Here is a 21,794-nt window from a genome sequence, read left to right as displayed (position 1 = left end):
TGAGCCGGTGGCATTCAAAATAGAATAATAGTGGCTGAGGCTGTTTGGAAATGTGCATGAACAACTCGGTCTTAGTATTCCTTTAGGACTGGAAAACAAGAAGAAAAAAAAAAAAAAAAAAAGTCCTATTCTTTAATCAGTCAATCACTGTGTCTCCAATAGACAGCCTAGCAGTGAAAAAGAGACAGGATACAACACGAAGCACACACACACACACACACACACACACACACACACACACACACACACACACACACACACACACACACACACACACTCAAGAAGACAGGAGTGGAAACCAGAGTACACAAGTTTAAAAAGTTAGATTATGAATAAAAATGGAACTGTCCTCTGTATTCCTTACAGCATCTTTTTAAAATTGTTATTATTTTTTATACTGATATGGACCTATGAGTCTGGAATAAAGTTGAATTGAATTTGAAGGTAACAGCATGATTAGCTTTGTCAGTTGAAAAACTTATTTTAGCTTATCTTTTCACTTTTCTATTCTATACACCGTTACACCGTTACCCGCCGGCATTATCTTATCTTATCTTATCTTATCTTATCTTATCTTATCTGTATTCTATTCTATTCTATTCTATTCTATTCTATTCTATTCTATTCTATTCTATTCTATTCTATATTTAACATTGGTATCTGTACACTTTGTCTTATCTCTATTCTATTCTATTCTATTCTATTCTATTCTATTCTATTTTATTCTATTCTATGTTTTTACATTGGTGTAACGTAGATTGGTATAATCTACATTATTTATAGATAATGTCTATGTGGCCAGCAGATAGTGTAAAGGGGTCAGAGGGGATCGCAGTGAGGACTCCCCCCACCCCCTCTCCACGGCGCACTTGGTTTATCCCACACTACTTCCTCGGTTCTTGCGCGTGCTTGTCCTAGCTTATCGGTGTGACCATAGTTTCCCTTCCGCTGGCAGGCTGCTGTCACACAGCCACCATGTTATCCCATTCCCGGTGTCTCACCAGGAATTTTGGCCGTTCCCTTTCTGCCATCCGCCAGGTAGGCAACAAGCAAATAACACGTTGTCGTTGCCACTCGCGACAGTCCTCCTCGCTGTCTTTGGCAGCGGGAGAAAGTGCAGCTTCTGTCTGTTCAGCTGTATCCGAGCTAGCATTAGCATTAGCCAGCTCGTTGCTGTAGGCCACGGACAGGCCGCCGTAACATTGCAAGCCAAGGACAGTATGACACTTTCCTGTACAAGTCACTGCTGCAGTCCGTATTAAAGTTAAATGCAGTACCCTCCGTGTTGGGTTGGCTTCGACTTTTGACGAGGAACCTTAGAGGTGTTTGACCAAAGCAGATAGTAACCGGTCCATGTTCAAGCAGTTAGCACAAACTGATCTACTATTATTTATGTAGCTAGCAAAAACATGCTAGCTGTTCAAGCTAAGTGTACGAGTAGGTTAGCTAGGCGCTTTTAGCTGTCATGCCGAGGTCATATTGTGGTTAACTTAATGAAAGTGCACAGGTTGTGTTTTTTTTATGGTGCAACTTTCTGTAGCTGCTGTATTAGAAGGTTGGTCAGCAAAGTCAAATGCTAGTAAAGTCTTAGATAGCATAGTGTTTAATTGTCATCTTGTTAAAAAGATTAGCAGTAAAGCTAGAGAACTAAGCTGTGATGAACCTGTTCAATTAACGGCTCAATTGCAAATGTTTGCATTGATTTTGCTGGCTCAGTTCTCATGCAAAGCCACACAAGCCACTTGTTTTATAGATACCTTTATTGATTATGTCAAAGGTCATCGCCCAGCTTGTAGAAGTGACCTTTGACCGATAGCACTGTCTTCTGTCCTCCTGTTGACTCTGTTGCTGTTCATGCACAATTTCAACTGTATCACTGGTAGACATGATTATTTAATTTGTCTGTAATTTGAATTTATGAGCTATATTTTCCCAGAAATGCTAAGCTTGTGAAACGGTAAAGAGATGTTCTTCTGCACAGCACTTAATATTTAAAGGTTGCTGGCGTTTTGTAATAATTTACTGTACCTTTGCACAGGGGAACAATGTGTTAGCTCGTCGGGCCACGGCAGGTAAGTGTGTTTACTGTTTAAGCATTAAGTCTTAAATCCCTGTCTGCTTTGGGTTTGTTCTGCTGCGAGAATTTATATTAACACATTGCTTTTGTCCATTTTCCTGCAGCTCTATCAGTTAGCCATTCTATCACTGTCAACAACAACGTGTAAGTAAACTAACTCATTCATTTTACCATTCATAGTGTAGATCTGATGACTAAGTTGTTTATTTCTGACACGAATCAGCTGTCAGCCCATCAGTTGTAGCATTTACCACCCATGCACTGCCATGAAGCTATTTTCCAATTATTACAGCAAATACAGCATGTGCCATCCCATACACACACACCAAATCTGAATAATTATTTTTTAATGCCCTGATGATAAATGAAATCGTTATTATTATTATTACCTGTCTGATTTTATTTTTTCTGTTCTCTTCAGAAAAGTTGATCCCCGGTCCAGCGTCTTCCAAATCCAGTACTTCAGGACGTCTGTAGCCTACAGTATGTTTGAACCTGCATGCCTTTAATTTTACAGTTATCCAGATTTGAGGCACAGCCACCAGTGTGTGGCTTGACAAAATGTATTTCCTATCTCTTGTCTTTGTTCTCCAGGAGATGAAGTTGTCACAGTTAAGACCCCTGCGTTTGCAGAATCTGTCACAGAGGGGGACGTGAGGTGGGAGAAAGGTAAGTCCTTTAAACAATGAGTAATCATTAGCTTCCAGTCAAACCACAGCCAAGCTTAACAAAAGGCAGTCACTTTGTACTCAGATGCTAAAACATGCTTCTCCTTCAGCTGTTGGAGACACTGTTGCAGAGGATGAGGTGGTGTGTGAAATTGAGACTGATAAGGTAAAACATGTACTTAATTAATGTCACATAAATTCCAAATGTTTATGGTTGCTGGTAATTGTTTGTTTTGTTGTTTTGTTTTGTTTTTTTTACACTTTTTTTCACAAAAATAGCATCACACTTATCCTTAGTAAATTTGTATATTTTGTTGCTGACTTTGTGGGAGAGATAAGAAAAACGCCAAATCACGACTGAAATGTCTCCCTTCATATATTTCTGTAAATATTCTCGACTGTGAATATTTTTTCAATAATGGCTTTTGAAGCTGTAACAAAAGCATTGAGCTTGCAATGATAGTTGGCTTAACACTTACTGTAAATAAATGTATGCATTCATTAGTTTGGCACCAGCCAAATCGCAACATGTAACGCTGTATGCTATTCAGATAATATCCTAGAATTTTTTACGTTTCTGTTTTAAACTTTTCCTTTATGCTTTTTATTCTGTTCCTTGCAATTAGACATCAGTGCAGGTTCCCTCTCCTGCTGCTGGGGTGATTGAAGAGCTTTTGGTCCCTGATGGAGGGAAGGTGGAGGGAGGAACTCCTCTCTTTAAGCTTCGAAAAGGAGGTCTTAAACATTGTATTTTTATGCAAAACATCTTTTTTGGTGTTATCAAGATAATACTCTTAAGTCAGTTTTATCTTAACAGTTCATGTCTATGTCTTTAGCTGGTGCTCCCAAAGCTGCAGAAGCTCCAAAAGCCGAGGCCCCAGCTGATGCAGCCCCCCCACCACCTTCTGCTGCTCCTCCTCCTCCCCCTCCTCCCCCTCCACCTCCTCCCCCCTCAGCTGTGGGCCCCATTCCCACCACTATGCCCCCTGTGCCACCTGTGCCAGCACATGCTATGGACACCAAACCAGGTTAGTTGTAATAAAACAGACGGTCCATGTCATGTGAGAACTGTTTTGCTTGACATCTGTGCTCTTGACCTCTACCTTTCATGATTAATCATTGTTTGGCATTCTGCAGGCAGCGGCTTTCGCCACTTCCACTAAGCCGATGTCTAGAGATACTAACTGCTTCTTTATGTCTTTTTCATAGTTTCTGCCATCAAGCCCACTGCTGCTCCAGCTGCACCGGCAGCCCAAGCAGAGGGTGGAGCTAAAGGTGCCAGGACGGAGAGCAGGGTAAAGTGCAAAAATTACTAAACTCAAAATAATATTTCAGGATATTTGCTGGCTTTAACATTTGTTTTTTTTTTTTTGGCCTAGTAGATTACAGTCAGAGTTGGAAACTGTTTACAGAGTCTGATGATTCTTGTTTTTTGATTTAGGTTAAGATGAACCGCATGAGACTGAGAATTGCCCAGAGACTGAAGGAAGCCCAGAACACCTGCGCTATGTTGACCACGTTTAATGAGGTTGACATGAGGTAGGAAATGCTAATTTAGTTGACCTACATTATTGAGCTCTCAATGCTATTTTAGATAAGAAATGTGAAAAGTGATCTGCTACGTTAATGCATACAAATAGAATCCACTTTGGAGAAAAGACTTTACAGAGTACAGGCATGAAAAGCTTTTGAACATGTTTGTAAATGCGCTTTGTATGTAGTATACACAGTGTATGTATGTTGTGTTACAAGCCAAAACAGCACTTGCACAAATGGTTATAGATTGGAATCTGCCCAATCGGAAAAGCTTTTTGAAACCCGAGATCCTCTTAAACGCTGGAATGTAAATATTTGGTCATAATGCCATCTAAAACGAAGATAAGAATTGTTAAAACAGGTTTTATTAATTTACAAGGAAATATTATTGTCTGCACTTGCCCCCTGTGCTGAAGAGGACACTTTGAGGATTTCTTTTCCCCGCAAATGTGTGGTGTCCGCTTTCAGCTATTCAGGGTTTTCTATGTATCCTAATTGGATTGACATTGATGGTCTGGAGGAAGACTTCCCAGGCTAGGGCTCATCTGGAGCCGAAGGAGCTAGTCAGAGCAGGAGGCTGGAGCATCTGCAGGGGCCCACAGAGACCTGCGCTCTGAGTGAAAGAGCAGCCTCAACCGATATGGGCTTTTATGACAGCCCAATAAGATTTACAGGCTCTAGAAAGTGAAGATTTTTATCGCTTCTTCTCTCCTTTCTCGTAGAGTCTGTGTCTTGGGAGGGGCTAATTGTGTTAGTGGAGAAACCCTAGAGCTTCAACAGGGTTAGAGACAGGAAAACAAACAATTAAAAAGAGAGATACAAGAGAAAAATGAGCAACGGTGAAACGATTAGCAGGCCAATTTCAATAGCTTTAATTCACTGTGATCTGTAACAGCATTCTTTTATAGCCATGAAAACGCTTTTTTTTTCTTTTTTTTTTTACTTTAAAATTGTTAAATTTGTATCTGTCGTAACATGGTTGCAATATTTGCAATAGTTGTCATGGAGTTTGTATTATCTTGTTTCTAGTGTATCTAACAGTTTAGTAAACCTGAAGGCTTCTGTATAAACGTGACCTGTTTCAAGGGAAAGATATTGATCGTCTTATTTTTGCTAATAGTTACCAGTTTTCTAATCAGAGTTTTTACAAATGCGTAAACATTTTAAAACCTGTTGAGTACATTGAAAATAATTTCAATGACATGATAAACCGTTAAATGTCTGTCTGAGGCTGTAATCACTCGTCACTCATCAGTTCTATGAAGCACACATGATTCGTGAGGTGAATTTCAGCGATTCATAGGTACGGCAAACATCTTTAATAGAAAATTACAGGGTTTTTTGGTGTCATTCTTAGGTTATGACTGTCATGTTTTGTATGAATATGTATAAATCCCCAATCTGTTGGCCCACAGCTTTTCACAGCTGCGTCCCATTATCTTCACTTCCTCTTGTTGACTTAATGTCAGCTGATCCAAGCATTTTGTTCCCTTTCCCTGCAGCAACATAACAGAGATGAGGAAGAGTTACAAAGATGCTTTCCTGAAAAAGCATAACATCAAGTTGGGCTTCATGTCTGCGTTCGTGAAGGCTGCTGCCTACGCTCTGGCTGACCAACCTGCTGTCAATGCTGGTATAGATTTTGCTTTGAAAGACTTCGCTCTGTGGTGTCACTTAGACTGGGTCTTTGCATGTCTGGTATCAAGTCACTGCAAGTGCGTCTGGTGAAGAGAACGATTTAAGTTTCGGTATACTGCCAAACCTCAAACCCAACACTGACTTATTTACTGCCTTTAGACCACCCTGACCTAGTTAGATAGACCACAGCGAAGCAGGGGGATGTCTATATTGCTGCCTTTTAAAGAACTGAAATAGTCTGTGGGTTTCACCTTCCACGGCTTTACTTGCATGTTACAGAAAATGGCACATTTGAAAAGGAAATCAATCTTGGTGGCAAATTAGTAGCAGTAATGTAGCTATGATTTACAGTTTATGTACACATATTTTTATCTATGTACAATGTTCATGCTTTCTTTGTGTTTTCAGTAATTGATGACACATCTAAAGAGATTGTGTACAGGGACTACGTCGACATCAGTGTTGCTGTGGCCACGCCAAAAGTAAGACAAGTGCATTATATTGTTATGTTTAGTGTAAGTCCTTCATAGCCCACTTGTCTCTAATGTGAAGGGCAGAAAATCCAGTAATTTGACTTCTCTGGCAGGGTCTGGTGGTTCCTGTAATCCGAAGCGTAGAGGGAATGAATTTTGCTGATATTGAGAAGGCCATCAATTTGCTGGGAGAAAAGGTAATATTTTATATTCTGAAACATTTGAAATCACATGTCTATCATAGTTGTTAATTCTTTGTTTTGTTGGGTTTTTTTGTTTGTTTGTTTGTTTGTTCTGTCTTTTTCTTTTTTTAAACACTTGTTGTGAAAGGTCCTTCTCGTGAGATTTCCTCCTGATGTGATTGGTAGTAATTGTGGATGTGTGTTTGTTTGCAGGCCCGTAAGAATGAGCTGGCTGTCGAGGATATGGATGGAGGAACCTTCACCATCAGCAATGGTGGCGTGTTTGGGTCCATGTTCGGCACACCTATAATCAATCCACCACAGTCTGCTATCTTGGGCATGCATGGCATCTTTGACAGGCCTGTGGCAGTCGGTGGCAAGGTTTGTTTCATCAATGTTAAACATGCAAATACAAAACTACATTTCTCTCAGCTGCGTCCGTCATTTTCTGCTTCCTCTTTGACGCGTGCTGCTTATCTTCTGGCACCTGCTTGCTACCTTTTTGTAAAATCTCAAACTCACCTGTGCACTGTTGTTGGCTGGGGGCTACACACCCGCTGCCCAAAGCCTTCAGTCCAGAAATGCCCTAACCACAGCGAAAAAAAATAACAAATCCAGGCAGAGGGCAGAGTCTGTGCAGATTAATGCACTGCTGCACACTCTACTGCATCATAAGTGATGATTGAGAGGGGTTCCTTTTGTATGAGTGTCACTTTTTAGGAAAATCCTGCATAGTGTACCTTTAACTTGCCAGCAATTCTGCACCCACTTAACAGGGAAAATATTCTGAATATTCGAGTTGAGCACATTGCTTTCCAAGCTGACCAGTGTGAAACATAATGTTCCAACACTGATTCAAAGATTGCATGGCAATAATAGCTGCAAAGGTTTGAATAGTAGACTTCAATCAAGTTTGCTATATCCTACTTATGAACTCCAGCTCAGCTTTGAGAAGCTAAGCCTTTTTTGCGTATTCTGTTCAGCATATTAGAATTTGGTCTCAGCGATTTTCTCTTGTGTAGGTGGAGATCCGTCCCATGATGTATATTGCCCTGACGTATGACCATCGTCTGATTGATGGAAGAGAGGCCGTCACTTTCCTACGCAAGATCAAGTCAGTGGTGGAGGACCCCAGGGTGCTGCTCCTCGACATGTGAACCCCTGTGGAATCTAGGCTCAACCAAACAAACCACCCTACACAAACAGTGGCTATACTCACCTGACAAACATTACCGTAACTGCAGTTGATGTTTTGTTGTATTGGTTAACTAGAAAAAAGGATTTTTGGAGAACAGTTGGGTTAGGCAATGGACATATGTGAGGCAGGCAGGGATAAAAGGTTTGATGCTGTTGTGGACACATGTCTGGGTCAGGGGTTTCTGTGGTGCTGGTCTCTAGATCAAAAAAGATATTCTATAACTCATGTGCGCCATATGTCATTTTCTACATACAACTGAAATGTTTTCAACTTATTGTGAGATGAATGGCAAACATAAACAAAACTGCTTTGTATCATTTCATTATTTTGGTTGAGAGAAGAACAATGAGCACATATTGGGCCAGAAACCAAGAAACAAAATGTTCTAAAATGTCCAAAGTGAATAAATCCTCTGCCATCTGTTTCACAAAAATTCTCGATATGCTGTGTACGAAACACTATTTAAGAAAAAGAAAGTTTTAAAAAATAAAAGCCGCATTGCTCGACTGTACTTTTTGGTTGGATTTTTTTTTTGTGCTGTCATACTGATAGTTTGGATTGCTGCATTGACAGGAAGGAATCCAGGACATCGATCGATTGAGAGGTGGTTCATCACATATAATGCACAGATGGGTGATGTAAAGTCTTACTCAGATGGCGTTAGGTGATGAACTGCTTATCTGATGCAGTGTACCTGAATGGAGCTTTTGCAATGTGACTCCATTCATGCAGGTTTTTCATTTGATTGATGAGATGAAAAAAGTCTTACCGCCTTAAATGAAAGCTTCACCCGTCACCTTTTCATGATAAGGGTGGAGCAGAGACCAACGTGATGTCCAAAGAAGCAAAGTTATGTTTGACTCAAGTTTGTATTAGCAACAACTGGCTTTAGATGAGATATACTTGATGCTGGCTGTCCAAGATTTTGATTAGGTATAAGGTTTATATCTCCTCATCTTAGATCAACAGTGAGCAATCAGTCCTCTTTGGGACATACAGGCTATATATCAATTGCAACACATTTAGAGAAAGGCCTCAACAGTGAGTAAAATGCCAGAGATAAAGAGGAAGTAACAATTTATTGCCTAATATCCTTGTTTTTCTACAATATTTGATGGCAGACAGTCCAAACATTTGTAACGTTTTGAAAGGAACACGGTTCACTGGTTCTGTTCATTTTTCAGTTTTTATTACGTGATTTTTCTTTGGGAAGCACAAAATGCAAAGGAAACCAGGATCTGGTGCTGCATCCATTTTGGCCACGCAAGGACGCTCAGAAAGTGAGTGTTCACTTCCAGTGCAGGACGGAGGGATCAGAAGTGCAGCAGCTGCACCTGCTAGCAGCTCAGAGCTTTCCAGGAGACGCCACTGAAGAAGGGATGACACTTGATGTCACTCACACCTCCACCTCCAGAGCCTAGACGATAGCCAGCATCAAACTGAAGCAACTGTGGAGCAGCACAATGGAAAGTGGAGACACACAAGATTAAATTACACCGCGTGTGCTGTGATTTAATGTCAGTCAGCAAAATATTTAGAACAGAAGCCTTGCGGGTGCTTCAAGCCTTAAATCCGACCTCAGTGAGCAGAGACGCAGCTGCAGTGCTCAGGTGGTCGGGGATGAGCAACTGGGTGTGGGAGTGGATTCCTGCAGGATGGAGCTGCCACAGCGGCTGGAGGCACAGTACCAAGAGTGTGAGAGAAACCATAACCCAGTGACAGAGAGTTTACTCTGTAGGACTGAACATGCTTGTAGAGCATTCGCTTACCATTCCTGTAAGGAGTTCAAACAACAAAGCCCCAAGACTCCACCAATCACATGCCTCTGTCACCCTGGAGACCCCACCAATTTCTGTCAGCATACAATGAGCTGAGTTTAGTTGCATTCATGCACAACATTTCTTTATAGTCACATATAATATGCTGCATGTGGCCACTTATTCAGACTAACTAAGTCTTGCCACTAGGTGGCAGGTTACACCAAGAAACATCCACTGGTTTCAGCCGACAGGAACATATATTTACCTGGGGCACAGTACATCTGTTCCGTGGCTTTAGAGCAAACCTCTGACTGAACCTCACTCCACTGGCCAAAAAATGTCAAACACACTTTTCCTGTAAAAACATTAAAATTAAATTGGCAGCAGAGTGGTTATTGTGCATGACACATAACTGCAATGTCATAGGTTCAATTCCAGCTAGGGCCTTTGTTACATGTCACACCACCCCGCATACTTTAAGGGTATCTGATGAACTCACCATTGCTGGTGAGCAGAACGTTTCTAGGGTTGAGGTCTCGACACAGGATGCCTTGCTGATGCAGACTCTCCAGGGCTAGCAGGATCTGAGCCCCCCACACACGCACCTCTGCCTCAGGAAGCCCCCAGCAGGTCTGCATGGCCTTATCTGTTGGGGAGGACTTGACAGGGAACCGAGGCAGGTGGCACCAGCCATCCACCTCTATGATCTGGTCTTCCCCCTGCCCCTCAGATCCTTCTGATTTAAGGAAAGCATCCATGTTCTCTCTCCTCCTGTGGGGTGGGTCTCCACGGGGGCCAGTGGAGAACCAGCTCACAAATGATCGCTCTTTAGGAGGTGCCACCTTCTCTCTAGGACCCAATTCCCAGGCCTCCTCTACACTCTCTGTTGCCTCACTGGACCGTGTTTCCCCCTGGTACTTCAGGCCTGAGAGGGCCAGGGGAACTCCTGATAACGTCTCCTGTTTTCCTACAGTGCTGTGGTAGAGGAAAGCAGGGGAGGGCCAGGGGCTTTCTGAGGTGGTCCTTGTGTCTGTGTGGTCAGAAAAAACTGCCCTGTCTGTGCTCCTGATGACTACCATTCCATTTCTTTCCTCTGTGGTGGGACTGCTGCTGTCATGCTTTGAGTCTGTAACCATATCTGCAGAGGTACTGCTCAAAACAGATCCTTGGTGGCAGCCATTGGTATCCCATGATGCCCTGCCACAGATCTGGGTTTGGCAATGGAGAGGAAGATGCAAAATGGCAGGTGACGAACTCAATCCGTTTTTTTCATTGTTCAGTGATCCTGCTTTTATAAATGAGGTCTGATTTGTATGAGGTGCAGTTTGTCCTAGTGTGCAAGGTGAATGACTGTCAGTCACTGCATAGGGGTTTGTTTTCTCACAGTTTTGTGCTGGATCGGCAGCTTTCCAAGCCAGTTCAAACTCCGAGCTGCACTCTGTCAGTCCCATTCCAGCTGTCTTTGTGCGGCATTCTGACATGACATCGAGTGCTAGACTGACACGGGCGCAAGAGAGAGGAAGAGCAGGCTGTTCCTGAGTTTCACCGGAGTGCAAACACAAACTAGGAGCTGGTGGATGGATGCGGGTGTTGACCTGTGTTCTCATTGAGCCAGAATGCAGAGTCAGCTGATCGAACTTTTTATAAAACGACGCTGCGGAGCGTGTGTTCTGCAGGCACCCCGTCTCCTCGATGTAGGAATGAGTCCCGCAGCTCTCCAGCTGCTGCTGAGTCTCGTCCCACGACGTGGGGAAGTCCGTATCTGGGCTCTCGTCACATAATTTTTCTGGACTCACTCCTGTGCCCCCTCTGCTGTTGTGCTGGTAGTCTGTGCTGATTGTGGGTGAGGTGTAGCTGGTCTTCAGCTTGACGCTGTGCTGGCCAGAAGTGAAGCATTCTGGGTGTTCCTTGGCCTTCTCCTTCTTCAGCTTGTGCAGCTTGGAGAAGAGCCTCCCACCTAATAGGGGATAGGGGAAGAAACACTAGATAAGCAAATAATAGAAGCTGCTAATGCCACAGTGTAACCTTACTTAAATGCTCATTATGGGGAAAGGACCCTAAACATCCACACAACTCACCTTTGACATGCTCGAGATGCAGGTACACGGCGTCCTCGCTGACGTAATATCTTAGCAGCTTAACCATGTACGGCACCCCCTGAGGAATGATGGTTGGCTGGTCCCTGCTCTCCCAGCTCGACTTCACCAGACTCTGCAAGAACATACACATAGCGACTGATCGTTTTAGAAAGGGGGAAATTGATGTATTAATATGCAAAAAGTCTTTATTAAAACACACTGATTAAAAGTAAAAGACTAACTACTGCTTGGATTGCCCCTTTAGAGATTAGTGCTTATCTGCTATCGTGTCCCTCTGGTCACTGAAATTTGAGGTGCACTTGCACTGGCAAAAAGGGTGAGAGCTTCCAGGCAGATCAATGCTGGATGATACTCAGGGAGACAGGATGGAGAGAGCTCCCATCGACTGGCCTGCCACACAGCGCAAGGACGGGCTTGCTGCCAGACGGCAACCCCCAAAACATCTCCTCTATTAGTGGATAGATGGTGGCCAGTGGACCTGTCTTTGATTTAAACGGAGTATAACTCAAAGCAATAGCTAATCATTATTTTACTCTAGACTGATTTTCTTCAGTGGAGAACTTAACCTGTGGAAGTCAACAGACTACTCACCTTCACAACAAATGTCTCCTTATTGACCATACTTTGGACAATCAGGACCTTTGGAAAGAAAAATACAATTTTTAGGCTGCTGTAACAAAGCCAGTGCTGAGACGCACAGGTCGGGTCTCACCTTATCTGTCACTCCCACCACTTTACACATCTCCAGGTCCTCCACAGGCGAACTCAAGTGTCTGATTGGACGGAATCTCAGACTGCTGTAACCCTGGTGGGGAAATCCACGGAGGAGATTAGCGACAGTACAGTGGAGCATGTCGCAAGCAAGAAATGCATCTTGAATGAGGTTCTAGTGTACATATCAAATTATACAGTGTATAAAAGCAGAAGCAAGAGAGGAGGTGCTCTTTTACGTTCTTATCAACTTCCCTTGACACCACACAGAAATTACATTCACCATACATTTTGAACAAATCAGTGACGCCTTGAAGTAGCCAACAAAATTTACTTTGCACAAATGATAGTAAAGGATGATTGTCTTACCCCTAAATGAGAGCTTCCCTTCCCGAGGTTGTCCTGCAGATGTGTTATGAAGATTTCTTCAGCTCTCTTCAAATACTGGGTTGTCTTCCTCTTCACTGCCTCCCGACGATCCTTGTTTGGGTCCACTGTGAAACAGTTATGCTCTATCAGACACTTTTAAGAAAAACCTGTCCTCACTAAATCTAGGATAAGGTCTGGTAACACACAGCTACCTACTGACACCATGGGGAAAATGTCTGGCCAGTGAGGAAATCTGTGTTTAATCTTTGTTTTCTGACTTCCCCTTTTTATTTTGGTCCACATGCTTCCATCACATGCCTTGTGCAAACACGCCTCTTGAAATTCCCCATTTGCCATATCACAGGGCCTTAAATACTTGTTTGAAAGACGAAATCTTTTCCACTTACACTGAACTCCATTCAGCAGCAAGTCCACCCCATTCTTATAGTAACTGAAAGCTGCCTCGTAGTCCTCATTGACCTCGCTGTCCAGCGCCATGCGGATCTGCTTGGCCGCCTCCACCAGGTAATCCCTCTTTGCCATCGCTGCCTTGTTTTGGACCCGTCAAGGACCAGATGGGCCTGAGCACAGCTTAAAAAGTAAGAAATGACTGTTGATTTCAGCTGGGCTAAGTTCAGATACGGCTGATAGTAGAGGGAACAAGCTGCTTCACTAAATTAGAAAGAGAAACTAAATCTAAAGCTGTTCTAAGTGAATCATATTGCTGCTGCTGTTCAACTCTGAGACAGGCTCACCTTTGTTCATCAAAAGCAGGACACATCTCTATCTGTTGTCACCGGGCTCGGTGTGTGTCTGCCACCAGTGACACCACGGCTCAGATCTTTGCGGCAGAGCATGATCATCTGAGCAGGCAGGAAAAAAAACAAAGAGTTAACCTCCAGAACAGCACAGGAAGTGGGTACAAGCTTATACAGACTATTTCTGATGAATGGAAAGAAGGAGAGTTGCAAACGTACAAGATGACAGGGGGATGACTCAGAGCAATAAGGCACATTGTGGGATGTGTCTGGTGAATTACGCAGGCATTTATTCCTCGAGGATGATGGAAACCTAAAGTGTACACTGAAGAAGGTGTCGACACCCAGGCTCCAAAAAGACATCTATGTATTCTACACTGCAGACACACTGATTTAGTCAACGGTGTGGAACCCACACACTTCATACAAATCACATGACATGACATGGATTATCTCTAAGCAAATTAATGTATTTGCTGAGAAGATTTTTTTTTTTTTAAATCACTAGTATTGTGCAATTAATCTTTGTGCCATGATGCAAATGTATTACCAGTCAGGTGGTGAAGGCTATTGCTAGAACAGCTCTCACGGATGTTAAATATAACCTTTGTTTTCACACAATTCGGCCACATAGTGGAAAACAAACATCACACACATACACACCCCGTCCTGGTTACAGTCATGGAGGCGACATCATCTGGGGAGTGTTATGAAACACAAAGCCATCCTCAGTCTCCTCCACCATCATCCATCATCTTCTCAGCATGCACCTCCACAACCGGCTTAGCAATCCACCATAGCAAATAAATGAACAAACAGCACAGAAGACACGCTCAAATACGCACACTGTACCTGATGTGAGGCGAGCCCTCCACCCCTGCAGCATCAGCAGCATCGGCAGTAGCCACCCGTGCCTGAACGCACTCGTCTCAGAGGCAGGAGAGGAGGAGAGAGCTCAGGCGAGGCTGCCGATTGGCCGAGCATGATGTCACTTTAAGGTACCATCTCATGCAAGGCACTCTCTTCCCCATAGACAGATGCTGACCCATTTAAAGACACAGTACTGTTTTTGTGCGCCCTTGCTTAAGGCCCTGACTTATACTTCTAAAACGGATTGTGTTTTGTTTTGAGTGTAAAATGCTCAATTTATTAAAAAATATCTGATTAATCACTGTATTTCTTTGATGTTTCCCATCCACTATGAATGGAGGGATCACCCTGCCCAGAATCCTTAATCTGCTGACTCTTGGTGCGCAGTGCCAGATGGAACCAGGCTCCAGCCACAGCACAAAGGAGAGTCGTTACCCCCCCAAGGGAGGGAAAACCTACAGAGGGGGGTGGAGGCTACAGCATGGAACAGGATGGGTAGGTGGTGGAGGGGTGTAACTCTAACCAAGATGTATCAAGTGCTGCAACCTTGGCCAAAAAGCAGAAAGGATGGAGTCTCGTTTATCACAGGGCTGAGATTATTTTACATCCATCCTCAGAAGTTCATTCGTCCTCATTGCCAAATGATTTCTCATCTGTCTTGGCAACGACAATTTTACCCGCATACAGTTTTATCTTTTCGGTCAGTTTGTATTGTAATTAGCTGGGCCTGTTGGTTCAGTATTAATCTCAAAGCTTTCATTACACCCCGAAGAAGAAATGAAATGTAATGTGAGCCTAACAAAGCGGCTAATTCTTGAATCATTGCATCCCTCTGGACTGGAAAAGCAGCCATTGACATGTGGACTATGTCTCTTGCCACTCTGTGTGCTCACAGAAAGATACAGTGAATGATGGTCTGCTGCAGTGCACGCACATTTTGTATTTGATTTTGCATCTGTAACATTCTGTACATCACTGTTCTGTTGCAGTATTAATGTGTGTGTGTGTGTGTGTGTGTGTGTGTGTGTGTGTGTGTGTGTGTGTGTGTGTGTGTGTGTAATTTTGCAAGTGTGCAATTTATATGCATGAAACATTTAAGCAATTCACACAGTTTGAATGCTTCAGTTTGATTTTATTCAGGACACACCCTGACAGAGCTCCTGACAGAGCTCCTCACAGAGCGAAAGATCAATCGCATCAATCACAATACGATGGATCACAAAGAGGAGAGAGGACTATTTGTCAAACTTGACACTGTAGGACACATAGTAGCCGTTGTTGTACATGTAGAGCTTCTGATCAGTGGGATTGTAGTGCAGGTTGGTGTATTTCTCCTGGTACTTCTGAAAGCGAATGTTGAGGTCTTTCTCCTCCTTGGTCTTAGTGTCGAACGCATAGTAGATCTCCTCCGTTTTCAGATCCACTGGCCTGGTGGCATACATGACTCCACAGGCCATGAAAGCATTGCCAGCCCTCTCCATGAACAAGCCAGTGTTCCACTCTTCCTCAATGTCAAAGGATTTCTCATCTATTTTAGCGAGGACGATTTTACCTTTGCTCTCCTCTGAGGCATACATTACCCACAAGCCATTTTCATCTGCTGCAAAGTCCAAGTTCTGTTTTTCTGAGTAACTGTACGAGAACTTGTGACTAGCAGCTGGGATCACTCTGTGCTCATACATGGAAGTGCTCAGATCCAGTTTGGTCATTCTGAGAGGTGCGTTGTGCTGGTAATATATGGCATTACCGTGAACAATGTAATTGTTTCCGGTACCTTCCCACCCACTTGGTGTGTTATGTGTTTCGAATGCAGACTTCAGAATGAGGTTTTCATAGTTAGAGTACAAATAGAAGTTTTTCACAGAGGGAATGCTGGAGTCACCAAGGAAGTACATCGATTCATAGCCTCGAGCAGGTTTAGAGTCTTTTCCCCAGCCCCCGTACTGATATCCTGCACTCAAATGAGCATCCAGCTGGACCACCACTGGTTTGCTGACAGTCATGATCCCTGTGTGATTACAGTTGCCTGGAAAGAAAAGAAAAATGTTGACATTGGCTGGTAACGTCTGATTTTTAAACCAGTATCCACAATCTTCTGACCAGTTGTCTTACCAATATCTGGCTTGATTAACTCCTGCTCCTTCTGGCACTCCTCCAGCTTCTTCTGCAGCTTAGCGAACTCAAGGCGGATCACTTCCAGGTTGCTCTTGTCCAAAGTCTCCAGTTGGTTCACAGTGAGGGTCATATTACGGATCTGGGAATAAACGAATCAAAATAAAATCTGCTATTCTAATTTTGAAGAAAGCCACATTATTTGCAAGTAGGTTAGGAAGAAGTCTCTTTCACCTCAGTGTACAGACTGTCAAACATGGGCGAAGAGGAGTTGAGGGAGTATTTGAGCTGAGACACAAGAGCCTCAAACTCTCTCAGCTCAGTCCTGAGCAGCTCAAAGTCCAGTTTGATGAAATTGTCAGGATCGATCTCCAGCATGTCCATTCTCGCAATCAGGTCTATCAGTTCCCTCAAGTAGACCTCCAGCTTACCTTCATAGCTCACCATCTGGAAGAGTGAAAAAACATGAAATAGCACGATGATGTTTCAAAAAAAATCTATTTTCTAATGTTTAAATGCTGTGGAACTGTTCAGACTCAAGTCTTGATGGTCTTGACGCACCTTGTTCATTTGAGTTTCCACTTCCAGGAATAAATCTTTGCTGACTTGTTGCATGTGCTGAACCCTGTCTGCAGGGAAGGTGGTCTCAGGCAGATATACATGACAAATGCACTGACCCAATCCACCCACTGATGCCGTCACATTGCCAGACTCCCAATCCTCCACTGGCTGAAAAAACAAAACAAAACACCACTATAGTCAATTATAATAAACGACCAATCTACCTGCATGTTTTAAAAGAATATAAGGGTCACTTACAATCCAGGCCAAAGCAGGACTGAGGGCTGGTAGAAGCAGCAGCAGAACTGGCAGCATCATGTCTCAGTTTACCTCTCAAGTGTCTCCTTGGTGGTTTGGTCAAAGGGATTTTAAAGACAGCTCTTATCACATCTAGGACACATTCTCTCTTCCCATACTTATTATCCCCATATGTATTAGCTCATGACAGACACCCCTCATCCTTGTTTGCTCACACTAAGCTTTAAGGAAGCCATAGCGTCAGGTTTGATCTAAACATGGGTTGTGGATGAGAAAAATGGCACATGTGGTGACATCCTGTTATGTTTATGACCTGTTAACTGAGTGTTGTTAAATTTAATCAAATTCAAATAGATTTAACAGATCATATATGTTTTTATAGCCATCATCTTAGAAGTCACTTCTCAGGAGTGCTAGTTTATAGTTTTACTCCACTACATTCATTTGGTAACTTAAGTTACTAGTTACTTTGCAGATTCAGATTAATAATGCAAAATATAATCGATCAAATATGATGGGTTGCAATAGATTGAGATAAGACTCAGCTGATCCTCGAGCTGAAATTCACAAGCTGCAGTATATAAAGTAATTCAGATTTGACCCTCCTTTCCCAGCTGCAATATTAAATTGAATTAACACATTAATGCATCAATAATTAGAATCCAATGATATAGCATAATGTCTTGTAGTCTGCATGGGTCATATGGGCAATTTTGCATAATGAGTACTCTTACCTTTGGCACTAATGTGGCAACACTGTTGCCTCACACCTAGAAGGTCCCGGTTCGATTCCCGCTGTGGGCGCTGGTGGCGTGTCCTCCACCATGCCTTCGGTGCCTGCTGCTCGAGGAAAAAAGGGCCTTTTGTGCGGAGTTTGCATGTTCTCCCCGTGCTCACCTGTGGTATGCTCCATAAAATACCCCCACTAAAAACATGCAAGAAGATCACCACCTGACCAATGGTGATGACTAAGGAAATGGTCCCCGGGCGCCAGGAAGCTAGCAGCCCACTGCTCCTGGTCTGCCGTGAAGGAAGGACTGACCAAGGATGGGTCAAATGCGGAGAAGGAATTTCACATATGCATGCCGTGTGCAGTTTCCCCCACATACTCTGCATGTTGTGTTCACTGTGACAAATAAAGGATGTTTCTTCGTACTTGTACATCAGTAAAATTGTGAATGCAGGATGATACTACAGTGTATTATTTTTACACTGTGGTATTGCTATTTTTACATCTTCCACCACTGGCTCAAAAGAAAAGAAAGAATCAAATGGCTTTTTATCCGCATGGTTAACTGCACAATCTTATGCACGTGATCTGGGTGGTGCTTTTGAACAGTGTGGTTCATAAGAAGGAGATTTTGTGCAACAGGGGAAAAACTTTTGAGTGAAGTACCAACTCAAACTGCAGGACATCACTGAAAGAAAAGATAGACTTGTAAAGAGTAAGATTCGCAGGTATGGCAGAATGACATGAAAAAGAATCATTGAAAAATAATTTAATCCAGCTTGAATAGAAAGGAGTTAAATTGTCATGCAAAGAAAAAGCAGAGGAAAACGTGGTGTCTATTTAACCAAAAATGTTTATGGGTGACCATCTCCAAATATTATATATCTCCACATCTCTATAAATCTGTTTCTACATGCAGACAGGTGAAAAATTGGCTCACTGGAATAGTAATACAAGGACATCTGTGGTTTTTCATCTATGACAAGTTTCTTCTTTAAAAAAAGTGTTCATTATAGATGTAGAAGAAACAGTGACATGTAGAACTTACATAAGCATGAAGTGAGCATTATCATTTTTATTTTTCTAATTTTCTTGGGATATTGGTCTTTCATCTGGCAAAAATATTTTTTTTCACAGCCAATGTTGAGTTTTCGTAGTAGGAAAAGCACAGATGCCACCGATAACATCAAAGGAGGTGCTGTTCTATTCAAGTGCCCTAGTAAGTCATGACTGTGTGACTGTGAGCAAGCATGCACAATACCAGGACCCTGAAACTGAAGCAGCTAAAATAATTCAACCATCCGTCACAGATTATTTACACTTGTGCTTTTACAACTGTGGCATGGCCACATGTCCTCTGTGAAAAAGGACTATTGCACAACTGTAAGCAATTCAAAATATATAATATATATTATGTTGCAACGCCAGTCATGTCACATTTGGGAGTCAACATTATATCTGCAGACTGGAAATGCGTAGAGCCATTAGATTAACCAAGAAAGCCAAAATCAATATTGTAAATTGATTTATTGATGCCACAATCCAATGTTTGGAATCAAGTCTCACAAACATTTGATGCCTAAAAATGCTCATCTAATAGTGGAAATAAATTCCTCCTTTTGTGTGGATGTTTAGGGGGTTATTTGTAATGTTTAGATTAAATAAATAGGAATAAACTCTATGTTTTGGGTTGTTACTGCCAATATAGTCAATACAGCAACTTGAGTGTGTAAGGAACTAAAGTGAATGAGTGAAAGGAGTGAAGTGAATTCATGTTCATGAGCATTTTCACACAAGGACGCAGTTGAAACATTTGTAATGCTTGAGATCATTTATTAGCAATTAAGAAGAAGGATAAATGATGCACTATGATCTAAACACAAGAAAAATATAGTATGTGATCATTGTTTTATTTATCACATATTATATGAAATCCCAGATCATGACTTAGGCCAGGGGTAATGGTGGCTTCACAGTGGCTTTAGCTGTGTGGTTAAACCACAGATGGTAGGTAACATAGTAGCCATCATTGTACATGTAGAGCTTCTGGTCGGAGGGATTGTAGTGCAGGTTGGAAAACCTATACTGGAACCTCTCAAAAGGAACACTGATGTAACTCTCTTGTTTGGTTTTGGTGTCATACTTGTAAAATATTTCTTCAGTTTCGATATCAACTGTTCTGACTGCATACAGAACGCCACACACCATGAAGGCATTGCTCACTTCAGGCTTATAGGCACTAGTCTGCCATTCCTCCTCAACTTCAAAAGAAGGCTCACTTATTTTAGCAATGGCCATACGGCCACCAGACTCCTCTGTAGCATAGGTCACCCACAGGCCAGTTTCATCAGCAGCAAAGTCAAAGATCTGACTGACGGAGTTAGCGTAGGACAATTTGGCACTGGCTCGAGGAATCCTCTTAGAATCATACTTCATGGTGGTGAAATTCAGTTTGGCCACCCCAAACGAACTGCTGATCTGATAATACAGAGTGTTGTCATGGATGATAACATTGTTCCCTCTGCCAACCAAACTGCTGGTTAAATGTTCATACTTGAAGTAGTTTCTCAAAATGAGGTTCTTGTAGTTAGTGTAGAGCCTAATGTCAGTGGTGGACTCACTAGTGGACTCAGAGGACCAGTAAATAGATTCTCTGTCGGGAACAGGCTTTGAATCTTTCCCCCAGCTTCCATATCTGTAGCCAGAGTTAAGATGGGCATTCAGATGGTTTACAATGGGCTTGCTGACCTTGATGATACCTGTGTGAGCACAAGATCCTGCAGAAAGAGGAGACAAATTAGATTATTAAAATAACTCCAAAGAGGACTTAGATTTAGATGCTGCCATGAGTGTGAATGAGCTTACCAATGTCGGGGTTGAAAAGCTCCTGGTGGCGTCTCTCACACTCCTCTAGCTGCAGCTGCACCTTGATGAACTCCCGACGCGTCGCCAGGACCACATTCCTGTCATAGGTATTCTCCAGCCTGTTCAGGGCTGCCACCACGGCTGTGATCTAAGCAGAAAGACATGGGTCGGTGGTGGATTGGTATAATGTGTATCTAAATGATGCAGTGACCGGCATAAGCAGGACTTACCTGGATGTGCAGAGGTTCAAAGACAGTGGTGGAGCCTCGGATGGAGAGCTGCAGCTCTTTAATCAGAGCCTCCACTTGTTTAATCTCCACCTTTGTGTCACCCTTGTCTGCTTCATTGTAGGCGTCAGGGTTCTTCTCCATTTCTTCAATTTCTACAGTCAGCTTTATTATCTTTTCTGCATATGATGTCATCTTGGTCTCATAATCTTCCAGCTGAAATAAAGAATGAAAGAAAAAAACATTTTACACATCTTTATCTAAAATCTTCATCCTCTATGCACATGCTTCTGATATGCCTGAGTACCTTTCCCATCTCCAGCTCCAGTTTGTGTGAGATCTCCTCCACTGTCTGCTGCACCACCACCAGGTCTTTGATAGGAAAGGTAGAACTGGGCAAGAAGGCATCACAAGTGCACCTGTCCCCACTGCTACCTCCTGTCTCATTCCTCCCCTCACTCCACAAGCCTACACGCTGAAGAGCAAAGGTTCACATGAACATACTGTAACAGCTTACCTCTAATGTGGGAAGAGCCTCAAAGAATAAAGATGAATCAGATGATCAAAGTAATGCTATACATACCCCCCACGCCATCGTGGAGCTCAGCAGCGCTAAGAAATACAGAGAGCCGATCATTCTGGCGCAGAGTCGGTATGATTAGGATAGCTGCATCTCTGGGGGGTTATATAGCCTGTTTCAAC

The 21,794-nt window shown here is 42.8% G+C and overlaps 4 protein-coding genes across 7 annotated transcripts; 1 reads left to right on the top strand and 3 right to left on the bottom strand.

Annotated features, from left to right (window-relative positions):
• Positions 1–894: 894 nt before the first annotated feature.
• dlst (dihydrolipoamide S-succinyltransferase) lies at positions 895–8,283 on the top strand. Its single transcript, XM_070979467.1, has 15 exons — positions 895–1,038; positions 2,039–2,072; positions 2,182–2,221; positions 2,499–2,560; positions 2,672–2,746; positions 2,856–2,911; positions 3,372–3,480; positions 3,582–3,773; positions 3,955–4,040; positions 4,187–4,284; positions 5,784–5,914; positions 6,328–6,401; positions 6,506–6,589; positions 6,788–6,955; positions 7,597–8,283. The coding sequence occupies exons 1-15, from the start codon at positions 976–978 to the stop codon at positions 7,729–7,731; spliced, it is 1,407 nt and encodes a 468-aa protein (XP_070835568.1). The 5' UTR covers positions 895–975; the 3' UTR covers positions 7,732–8,283.
• A 549-nt stretch (positions 8,284–8,832) lies between these two features.
• On the bottom strand, positions 8,833–14,426 carry rps6kl1 (ribosomal protein S6 kinase-like 1). Of its 4 annotated transcripts, XM_070979742.1 has the most exons (13): positions 14,322–14,395; positions 14,133–14,166; positions 13,467–13,574; positions 13,119–13,302; positions 12,712–12,836; positions 12,344–12,436; positions 12,223–12,270; positions 11,611–11,743; positions 10,032–11,489; positions 9,798–9,887; positions 9,542–9,624; positions 9,350–9,445; positions 8,833–9,220 (listed from the first exon to the last, which is right to left on the bottom strand). In XM_070979742.1, the coding sequence occupies exons 4-13, from the start codon at positions 13,252–13,254 to the stop codon at positions 9,110–9,112; spliced, it is 2,373 nt and encodes a 790-aa protein (XP_070835843.1). In that variant the 5' UTR covers positions 13,255–13,302; positions 13,467–13,574; positions 14,133–14,166; positions 14,322–14,395; the 3' UTR covers positions 8,833–9,109. The 4 variants fall into 4 exon arrangements, with proteins under 4 accessions (XP_070835843.1, XP_070835841.1, XP_070835842.1 ...); XM_070979740.1 differs by lacking the exon at positions 14,133–14,166 and having other exon boundaries at positions 14,322–14,426; XM_070979741.1 differs by having other exon boundaries at positions 14,133–14,348.
• Positions 14,427–15,574: 1,148 nt separating this feature from the next.
• Positions 15,575–17,330, bottom strand: olfm4.2 (olfactomedin 4, tandem duplicate 2). The gene is made up of 5 exons (XM_070980111.1): positions 17,271–17,330; positions 17,013–17,180; positions 16,686–16,898; positions 16,452–16,593; positions 15,575–16,365 (listed from the first exon to the last, which is right to left on the bottom strand). Exons 1-5 carry the CDS (start codon positions 17,328–17,330, stop codon positions 15,575–15,577), a joined length of 1,374 nt encoding a protein of 457 aa, XP_070836212.1.
• Positions 17,331–19,947: 2,617 nt separating this feature from the next.
• On the bottom strand, positions 19,948–21,729 carry olfm4.1 (olfactomedin 4, tandem duplicate 1). Its single transcript, XM_070978563.1, has 5 exons — positions 21,676–21,729; positions 21,400–21,567; positions 21,096–21,308; positions 20,866–21,013; positions 19,948–20,777 (listed from the first exon to the last, which is right to left on the bottom strand). Exons 1-5 carry the CDS (start codon positions 21,727–21,729, stop codon positions 19,948–19,950), a joined length of 1,413 nt encoding a protein of 470 aa, XP_070834664.1.
• Positions 21,730–21,794: the final 65 nt, after the last annotated feature.

This window comes from Chaetodon trifascialis, chromosome 14 (genome assembly GCF_039877785.1).
Source record: "Chaetodon trifascialis isolate fChaTrf1 chromosome 14, fChaTrf1.hap1, whole genome shotgun sequence".
Taxonomy (NCBI): Eukaryota; Metazoa; Chordata; class Actinopteri; order Chaetodontiformes; family Chaetodontidae; genus Chaetodon; species Chaetodon trifascialis.
The sequence above is the reverse complement of the archived record's forward strand: the minus strand, read 5'-3'. Positions and strand labels throughout refer to the sequence as shown.